The sequence below is a fragment of the Somniosus microcephalus genome, chromosome 25, assembly GCF_052327205.1.
Source record: "Somniosus microcephalus isolate GS21.2 chromosome 25, FLI_Smic_1.0, whole genome shotgun sequence".
Taxonomy (NCBI): domain Eukaryota; kingdom Metazoa; phylum Chordata; class Chondrichthyes; order Squaliformes; family Somniosidae; genus Somniosus; species Somniosus microcephalus.
In genome coordinates this window covers 25,586,216-25,596,825 of record NC_141011.1, presented here as the reverse complement: position 1 = coordinate 25,596,825, position 10,610 = coordinate 25,586,216, and the positions used below count along the sequence as shown (strand labels likewise).

General features: G+C 44.5%; 1 protein-coding gene across 1 annotated transcript; it reads right to left on the bottom strand.

Annotated features, from left to right (window-relative positions):
* Nucleotides 1-2,001: 2,001 nt before the first annotated feature.
* Nucleotides 2,002-8,714, bottom strand: klhdc7a (kelch domain containing 7A). Its single transcript, XM_085966914.1, has one exon. The coding sequence runs from the start codon at nucleotides 8,513-8,515 to the stop codon at nucleotides 5,624-5,626; it is 2,892 nt and encodes a 963-aa protein (XP_085823040.1). The 5' UTR covers nucleotides 8,516-8,714; the 3' UTR covers nucleotides 2,002-5,623.
* Nucleotides 8,715-10,610: the final 1,896 nt, after the last annotated feature.

Genomic DNA, 10,610 nt, shown 5'->3' with positions numbered 1-10,610 from the left:
CTGGAATATGGGATTAGATTAGACAGGGCTTGATGGCCGGCGCGGACACAATGGGCCGAAGGGCCTCTATCCGTGCTGTATAACTCTATGACTCTATGATTAAATGAGGTGTCAAACTGCACAATATGCCTGAAATATCGAGCAAGCAATCCGGTAGAACCACTAAAGCCACACCCAGCGCCAGACAGACCTTACCAGAAGGTAGGCACTGACTTATTCGTATGTCAAGGGAAGGACTATCTTGTAGTCACAGACTATTACTCCCTGTATCCAAAGGTTTGTAGACTGTACACCACCACTGCAGATGCTGTGATAACATGTATGAAAGCCATATTCTCCAGACATGGCGTGGCAAGCGAGGTCTTCACAGACAACGGACCCCAGTTTTACAATGCAAGTTTCCGACACTTTGCCAAAGAGTGGGACTTTGTCCACACAACGTCAAGTTCTCACTTTCCACAGTCCAATAGTCTAGTGGAAAAATCGGTCCAGACAGTGAAAAGACTGATGTACAAGGCAAAAGACAGTGGAACTGACTTCTACCAGAGCATGCTTGTATACCGCACAACGCCGCTCGAGTGTGGTATGTCACCAGCCCAACTCCTGATGGGACGTCGGCTAAGGTCAAACCTACCCATCCCGGAGAACCTCCTGAAAACAAAAGAGGGGGAGAAAATGAGGAAGTTCAAAGAACAACAGAAAGAAAAGCAAAAGTACTACTATGACAGAGGAACACAAAACCTACCTGAACTCCACACTGGTGACCAAGTAAGGTTGAAAGACAAAACAAACACATGGACTCAGAAGGGAACTGTCCTGAGTGAAGTTCAACCAAGATCATACACCATTCAGACAGATGAGGGTGCTGTTCTGAGAAGAAATCGTCGAGATCTTCTCATGGGACCAGCCATAGCAGGTCAAGAGACTGATACTGTTGAACAACCTGATCACACAGCTGAGAACCAATCATCTGAGGCAACAACTCAGATTCAAGGACAATCAATCAGAAAATCCTCAAGACAAGTGAAGCCTCCTGAGAGACTCATTGAGCAAATTTAAGGACTATTGTTATAGAAGGAAGTAATGTTATCTTATTCTTTCTTCAAGTTCTAGTGTATTGACATATTTCATGTGAACACACAAAGCAAGGTTAAAAAACCTTGATCATGATAATGATAATGTAAGTTCATTAAGTGTTACAGTTAAAATGCAGATTAATACAAAGAAAACATGTTGTTAGTTAAAAGTAAAATACTTTTGTTTTAAGAAAAGGAGATGTAATGATATCAGCAAATAGTGATGTTATTTGCCTGTTTGATTATCATGTCTTACCAGCATAGTTGCCTGATTGATTGCTTGTGCCTGACCAGCAGAGGGCATGTGACCGAGACAAGCAAGGCAGTTGAGTTTAGTTTCAGTTTCGTTCTAGATGCATCACTAGCATCGTGTCTCCTGTAAAGCTGTATAAAGAGTTGAACAGACTTTAGATTAAAAGACATTCTCTTTCATAAATGTCTCGTCATTGAACCTACAAAGAAATCAATACGGGGGGGCGGGGGTATGTGTGGGGGGGGTGTGTGTGTGGGGGGTGGGAGTGTGTGTGTGGGGGTTGTGTGTGTGTGGGGGCGGGGGCGTGTGTGTGGGGGTGGTGGGGTGTGTGTGTGTGGGGGTGTGGGTGGGGTGTGTGTGTGTGGGGGGGGTGTGGGTGAGGTGGGTGGGGGGCGGGGGTACGTGTGGGGTGTGTGTGTGTGGGGGGGGTGTGTGTGGGGGGGGCGGGGGTGTACAGGGCAGAGGGTAAACCAGATGGGATTGTCCTATTTGGTTGAAACTACACGTTTCCCAGTGAGCAGCCACGGGCGCCATTGGCAGGCATCTGGCGGCAGTCTAGACACTGTCGTGAGCAGAGGTGGGCTTGGTGGCAGAGCGGAGGTAAAAGCAATATATGGGAATAAATTACAAAAAAAGTATTTGAAGCCTCTTGGAAAAAGCTGAGTCTGCAAAACCTCACAGAATAACACAAAAGACAATTTCCTTATGGAGTCCGTCATTGCCTTGTCGTGAGAATTTTTTATTAGCTTCCAGTGATGTCTGATTTTGAAGAGCAGTGAATTTTACCCTTGATACATTCACCAGAAAATTGCAAATTAAATATTTTAAAATCACATTCGACACAGCAGATTTCAAAGAAAATGTCAAGTGGCATAAAGTGCAGTCTCACACTAATGGTGTCTTTCTGAAGCTAGACAGTACACGTCACTGCTGATGAACATCCATTGCAACATCACAAAACACTGGAAAATCCACCTCAGATGTAAATCTCACCTACAGGGAAATCTGATCCTGTCATTCACGGCTCCATCAGTGGGGACCACTGTGTCCTCACTTAGTGAGGATAGATTAGTGGCGCTGTTCTACAGCAGGTATCTGCTTAGATAATGTTTGGGTCATCGGATCTGAGTTATACCGCTGACTCCACATTACTCTCTGGCCAGACAAGGTAGGCAAGCACAAAATTCCACTGAGTGTTTACATTTTTAAATTGGAGAAGAGCTAGACAGAACCAGTTTAATTTGTCAGCAGCAACACTTCAAAAAAATGATCAGCTTGGAACTTGGTTTATTTACCTTAGAGCAGTGCAACCTTCGAGGCGACCTGATAGAGGTCTATAAAATAATTAAAGGGCCGGATAGTGCCCCTATTGATAGATTATTCCAGTTTAACAGATTGGAGAGGACCAGGTGATAGGAGTTTAAACTGTGTAAGAGTAGGAATCGGCTGGATGGTGGGCGGTCCTTCTTTTCCCAGGGAGTAGCGAGCCTCTGGAACACATTGCCGGCTGGTGTGGTGGGTGCTGACTCTCTGCCCGCCTTCAAGAGGGAGCTGGACCGGTTCCTGACTGGGGCAGAGATCGCATCACATAGAGGTAAATGTCTTTATAGACAACACTTGGTGCATGTGATCTGCTGGAATGGTTTTGATCACCTGAGGGTGTTGGAGAGGAATTTTACAATGTATTTTCCCCCTTATTGGCCCGGGTTTTTTTTCTGTTTTTTTTGCCTCTCCCGGGAGATTACATGGCTGCCGGGGAGGTGGGGGTGGGGGGGGTGGTGGTGGGGGGTGGAAGGAAGGAGTGTTTAGCCATGATGGTTGAGCCATCGTAGTGTGGGGTAGGTTTGATGAACCAGCTAGTCTTTTCCTGCTCGTCATTTGCAAATGTTCGTAAAGTTCGCTTAGCACTGGTTGCATTTATATAGCAGCTGAAATGGTATAAGCCCATCCAATGTCAGACTCCCCAACTTCATAGCAGAGTTCTAATACACAGTTTGTATCAGTACAACACCAAAACCACTTTACATCAATGCAAACTATATAGTATCATTGACCTGAAAGATTCCAGTGCACTGTGAGGCTCACTAAAGTAACACAGTCCAATGTGACTCTAGGCGCTTGAATGGGGATATACTTGTAAATATGATTGAGTATATTTGCTCGTATATGAAACTGAGACTGAGTGGCAGTTTCAGTTTGCACTAAACTATATCACATTGTCAGGCCGCCCAATTTGGAATTTTTGGATTTGTCCAGTGGTGTCCGTTTGACACCAGGATTGGCACCATTTGCCAATTCAAAACCAAAGCGGGGGTAAAACAAGGTAAAATCATGGTTTGGGTTTGGATGTTTGCTTTCCTGTTGATGAAAGGTAATTGAAAACCTAATGGGGGTAAATGTTAAGGTTCAGTCAACAGTTGGGAGCGGAGGTCCACAGGAGTCAGAATCAGTGTATCCAAGAAAACATTCAACAGGGAACAGTCTAGCTCTCCTTATACTGTGACATCCTTACGTCAATTATACAAAGTCAGATGACTTATAAAAGACTGTGGCCGTATATACACACAAATATAAGATGACAACGACCACCCCGCTCATTGCCCAGCCAAAAAACTTGAAAAGGAAAGTCTATTACATAAGTATAGGCTGCCCGATCAGTCACTGCCACTCCAGAGAGACTGTTCCACATCTGCTCATTAAATATAGTCAAGAAGGAGTTAGATATATTTCTTAAGGCTAAAGGGATCAAGGGATATGGGGAGAAGGCAGGGACAGGGTACTGAATTTGGATGATCAGCCATGATCGCATTAAATGGCGGAGCAGGCTCGAGGGGCCAAATGGCCGACTCCTGCTCCTATCTTCTATGTTTCTATGCTCATAGGCAGGAAGCGGGAGGCCGGGAGCAGGAGAAGAGCAACACTGAGCATACTGGGAAGCACCCTGCAAGTTTCCAAAATGGTGGAAAAATCATGGGGGATGCGCATCCGGATTCTCCATATGCAGTCCCGGCATGGAAGAAAATTGGGGGGCTGGACCCAGGTTCATCAAATATGCTCCCGGTGGGGGAAGCTCAGCGTTGGGAACATATTCCTAAAATGACCCCCATACAGTACACCATTGTACGTGGGAGTCTGAGACTGAAGCATTGGCTTGGATATATTGCAGATGGAAGCCGAAAAAACCTTGTTTATAGCATATACAGTATTATAAACCTCTTATAACAAATGTTTTTTCCGATCCTTGTGATAAAGCCAGGAAGAGAAATTTAGCAAGCCCTTGAAAAGGACTATTAGCAGCACTCAACAATAAGGTTCAAGGGTACTTTTGCAAAGTTTTTTTTAATGATTTAAACTGCATCTCTCTCTTTCTCACATCCTGTCATTTGCACTGATCTCATTCAGCCAGGGGGATGAGGGTGAGCTTTGGAGCTATGTTGTACTTGGACAATAAGAGCTGCATGTCTGATATGTGGCAAAATGTCCTTTGTCACTTGTTTCTCCTTTCCGTCTCCCCACTGAGGAGTTTGCTGTGGGCACCCTACAAAGTACCTTGCTGATTACTGCTTAAAAAAAAAACTCCCTCCTTCTCTGCTCTTCTTCAGAACACATTGATCCTTCTTTCGGACATGCTGCCATGGGTGTGGGTGCCCCTCTGATATCTCGCCCACATGGCTATGCATAAGCCTAGACAGTGACCATCCACGGTCTGTTTGACCAGAGGGGACATTACAGCTGAGCCTGATCCTGTCCTCACTCAACGTTCACTCATGAGCACTCGCCACAGGAGTGGACACCATAGTCCCACCAGAGTTGGCAACCCTACTGAGGATCAATCTTCTCCTCTTCCTTGCACCTATGGCTTAGCTACTCGCTGCCTTCACCCGCTGAGCTATGGATAGACCTAATCACCAATTCTCTTCTACTCTTCCCAAACATCAGTGGTGCACGGCATTGTGAGCATTGACTCTTCACCTAGATTTCACCATAAAATTATGCTCACACCAAGGGGCGGTGGGGATAGTTAGGGACATATCTCATTCACTTTGTTAAAACCAGTCTTCCTAATGGTCAGCTCTTGAGGGTGTGAGATGCAATGAGGAGAGATCCACATCCAGAATAGCTTCATGTAACAGGGACTTCCATGGAGGCAAACATCCCTTGAACAGGTGGAGAGAAAGGGAATCAGACATATTTTGTTATCGGTACAGCAACATACAACACTGTCAATCAGTTTTAGAGACTATTGAAGTGGGGATTTTCAACAGAGGTTTTAAACACCAAGCCCCTGAGGTGTTTACACTCGAGTCTGTAATGAGTCTCTTTCTGGCAGCGTAAGAACAAAAGGAAACAGGATTCCCTTTGCTCCGGGAAGGACAGTGCGATCTTCTGCTCTAAAATAAGGTGATATTTCATGAGCTACAAACTGCATCATGAACTGTTTATTTATGCAATAAATAGTGTCATCCATGACAGCGCATTGAAATGGTGCCAGCTTACAGAGCCTCTTGGTGGCACATTCAGAACCAATTTTAGTGATGATGTGATACCGGTACACACTGATACCATAGTGCTGGTTAATCTCAAATCTGTAGATGAAGTTTTTGACAGCTGCTATGTCGGTGGTCTTGTCCTTCCTGCTCATCATAGTGCAATCATTCCACGTGTCTTCTCTGGCATTGTACTTGAGAAGCTGGTAGTAAAAGGTGCCCCTAGTCACGTAAATCTCACCATTACACACAGTAGCTTTGTGTGTTATAGCAAAGGTTCCTCGTGGTAGAGGTGCAGTGAAGATCCACCTGTCTGTTCTAGGATCATACCTCTCTACTGTGCAAAGACACTCTCCTCCAATTGCATAAAGATGCCCATCCAAAGCTACAAGCTTGCAATTGGGTCTGGCCTGATTGAGTGGACTTATCTCACTCCAAATGTTGGTCATTGGATTGTAGCAGAATACCTTGTTGGAAAGTTTGATTTCTTTACCAGACCCCTGACAACCAGCCACAACAAAAAGGTAATTATACATGGTGCACAGTGCACAATCCTTGGAGATTGACTCAACTGCCATGTTGATTAATGGATACCAAGAATCATTCTCTTCTTTGTAATAATAAAGCTTGTGGTTGGTTTGAGAAGGTTTCAGTGGTTCAGCAGTGGTTTGATCTTCTGTGTTGGGTTGAATTGGGGTCTTAGCCCAGACATTTTCTTGGACTTCCACATCAGCTACCATCAAGTACCTTCTACCATACATCCTTCTTGTCAGGATCAGTTCCCTCTCATCCGCTTTTAGTTGACCATAAATGTTCGGATTCTTCAAAACCTGTAAGTAATTGTCACTCATGACTTGATAAACAGCATCTTGCAGGTCCTTTAGATTGTGTTTCTTTGCAACACACAGAAGCTCATAACAATTCCCCAAATCCAAGCGGCACTTCATTACTTCAACTGTTGATTGATTGCTCAAAGGGATTTGAATAAAATTGGCTCCGGCAACAACTTCCACTGCTGTTTCCTTGCTGAGGTCCGGCTGGGACAAATACAATGAATCTACCAGAGAGCCCAAAGAACTGGAGCTAAGGTCATCAACAGAAGGAGCTCTAGAGTTCAGTTCACCAGCGGGGCCTTCCTCTGAGCACTCCCGCGTCTCTGATTGGAAGTCAATTAAAAATGCTGGGGTCTCTGCAATTGCTGAAATACTGTCTTTTCTCAGGACTGTTCTTTCCTCCATTATAGTTTTGATGTCAGATTTGGTTGAACATGAAGGTGCCTCAGAAGAAATGTTGGAAGCCTCTGGATGTTCAGCAGGACTTGAGTCAGATACAGAGGAATAGACTCCTTTCGTTTCGACAGTCATGCCCCGAGAGGGCACTATATTGTCCTGAGCTGAACTCAAAGAGCAACGTACTTTTGGCTGGTCTCTTGTCTGGTACGGGAAAACTGGACTGTTGAGGTTGTCTACATCAAGAGAAGCTTGATCTGTTGCAATTTGAGTAATGGAACAGGTGTTACTTCTGTCCTGATATTCTTTCTCCTCAGTTGCCATTTCTGAAGTTGAAGTGGTCTTGTGATCAGATAGATTCACTTCTACACATAGCTGTAAAACATTTAGCCCACCTTCAGATCTGTTGCCAGCTTTGGCCTTTTCATGTTTGACTTGATATGTAGATTGAACAGATGGAGCATTAGATCTTTGAATTTTGATTTCAGGGTAAATCTTACAGGCACTAGTGATATTCTCATGTTCTCCAGCACTTCCTGCTGTGCACTGCCTGTTGATGAGGCCCTTGAGCATCTCATTTTCTGTGAATTCAGTTGGCTGATTTTCCACAGGTTTATCCTGAGTGCATTTAATTGCGTCAGAAGCAGGTGAAATGAGAAGATCTTGGAAAGTCTCAATAACATTTGCAGACAGACTTAATTTTTTTGTGCTGTCGTCAGCGCTCTCGACATTAAAGGAACTATTATTCCGATCTAGCTGAGACTCCCTGTTGCCACAAATGTCCGATTCTTGCTCAAAACCTGCTTGAGAACTGATATTGTTCGCGTAATCCTGCTTTGCGACTATTATGACATTTTCAGTGCTTTTCCCGTCAGCTCTTGCTGACTCGGAACTCGTGTTGTTGAGATTCGGTTTATCACATTCCTCAGCTTGGAAGTTTTTGACGACGTACTCACAATTAATTGGCGCTGTAGCAGTGTTTAGAGAAGGATCTTTAACCTGCGACTCTGCCACCCCTTTCACGGACAGGTGTTTCCTCGCTGGCTGGGAAGAACCAAGTTGTCTAAGCTTTGCCTGTTGCCTGTTGTTTTTGGCTTTCCCTCTTCCGTTGTTCAGCTCATCTGTGGTCTGGAGATTCTCTGTTTCCTTGTCACGATTATCAGCCGTCTTATCCACTGACTGGGTTTTTAAGTCAGGTTTGTTGGAGCACTGTTTATTTGCAGTAACGTGCCTCGTTGGGTCACAGATATTTCCGTCCCCGTCGACCCTTTGGGAACTCAACAAAGGCTGGATTTCTTGCTCTGTATCTTTGTTGTTCTTTTCCCCAGATTCTGGTGACTCCTGATCGTCAGAATTTTCCAGAACCCGACTTCGAGCAGCATTGACAGCTCTCACTTTATAGTACCTATAAATTAAAGTCACAGTGACCACAAAAGCAGCCGACACAATAGCCTTCCCCGCAAAATCCATTGTGAGCTGTCATGTCCCAAGACTCGGTAAACTGCTTAATCATTGATACCTGCTGAAAACCGATCCTTTCACAAACAGGCCTGTTATCAAATGTCGGACCGCCACAAACCAGCTCACCTTACGCGTGTGTTATTGGGAAGGTGACTTTCACCTGTTCTAGGCAACAGGTGAAATCTGACACTTGTACGCCTGGCCCGGTCTCCACTCTGCCAAATTATTGGTACAAGGAGGAGTTTTTGTTGATTAATAACTTGCAGGAACAATTCTCAGAGTTCTAAGTCCGTGCTGCTTGGTAACTGTGTCAAAATAAAAGGTTGCAAAGAAAAACTTGTAGGCAGTAAAAAAAACAGGGGTATCCCAGACCTGAAACGTTAACTCTGTTTCTCTCTCCACGGATGCTACTTTGGCCTGCTGAGTATTTCCAGCATTTTCTGTTGTTATTTCAGATTTCCAGCATCCGCAGTATTTTGCTATTATATATGGGGGTATAAAAACACTGTTGGTCTACCGCGGAAGGAAGCACATAAATCCAGGTGGTGAACATGCAGTAAGATCTTTATTTAGATCTGTTTGTTTAATAGGAAACTTGAGATTCCAATATACTTGTGTGTGAGAAAAAAAGCTGTTTGTTTCAAGTCAGTTTCTTAGCAGATGCTAACCCTTCAAGCTCTTGTTACAGCATTTGTTGCTTAGCTGTATGGAGCAGGGAATAGATCACTCAGTGTGCAACAATAGACTTGCTGTTTGCTCCACATGGTAAGAATTATTTGACTGTAACTATTGGGAAATCCTGTTTAGTTGGTAGGGTAAAGGTTAGGAACACAAGAACAGGGATAGGCCATTCAGCCCCTTGTACCTGTTCCGCCATTCAATTAGATCCGGGCTGATCTGTACCTCAACTTCATTTACCTGCCTTAGCACCATATTCCTTGATACCCTTACCTAACAAAATTCTATCGATCTCAGTCTTGAACGCTCCAATTGTCCCAGCATCCACAGCCTTTTGGGCCAGAGAATTCCAGATTTCTACCACCCTTGTGTGGAAAAGTACTTCCTGATTTCCCTCCTAAATGACCTAGCTTTAATTTTAAGGTTATGTTCCCTCGTTCTTGAATCCCCCACCAGAGGAAACAGTTTCTCTGTGCCTACCCTAGTTAATCCTTTGAATATTTTAAACCTCTCAATCAGATCACCGCTTAATCTTCCATAAAGGCCGTTTCTGTACTCATAATTTAACCCTCTAAGGCCCGATATAATTCTGGTGAATCTGCGCTGCACCCGCTTCAAGGCCAATAGGTGCGGTGCCTCATTACTCCAGGTGGGGTCTGACCAAGGCGCTGTAAAACTGAAGCATCACTTCCTCCCCTTTATATTCCGGCGCCTTGAGATGAAGTCCAAAATTCCATTAGCCTTTTTGATTCCTGTTTGTACCTTTTAAATTGCCTTTTGTATATTGTTACTCAATGTGTCATTGTACAGAGTTGCTGTTTATTCACTGTGTAACCGTACAGAGTTGTGATTATTCAGCACGGTAAAGGTTACTCACTGGGTAACTGCACAGATATATTATTTATTCAGCAGGGTAAAGGTAATGTCATGGTTGTTCTGCCTGAAGCAGCTCTACCAGAGATTGTTTCCCCTGGCTGGAGAGTCTCGAACTAGGGGGCATAGTCTCAGGATAAGGGATCGACCATTTAAGACTGAGATGAGGAGGAATTTCTTCACTCACAGGCTTGTGAATCTTTGGAATTCTCTACCTCAGAGGGCTGTGGATGATGAGTCATTGAGTATATTCAAGGCTGAGATAGATTTTTGGACTCTAGGGGAATCAGGGAAAACGCTCCACTGGCTGGAGTCATACCTAGCACAAAGGAAGATGGTTGTGGTGGTTGAAGGTCAATCATCACAGCCTCAGGACATCGCTGCAGGAGTTCCTCAGGGCAGTGTCCTAGGCCCAACCATCTTCAGCTGCTTCATCAATGACCTTCCCTCCAACATAAGGTCAGAAATGGGGATGTTCACTGATGACTGCACAGTATTCACTGCCATTCACAACTCCTCAGATAATGAAGCAGTCCATGCCTGCATGCAACAA

Coding starts and splice junctions, on each gene's coding strand:
- klhdc7a (XM_085966914.1), bottom strand. CDS start 8,515: ATGGATTTTGCGGGGAAGGCTATTGTGTCGGCTGCTTTTGTGGTCACT.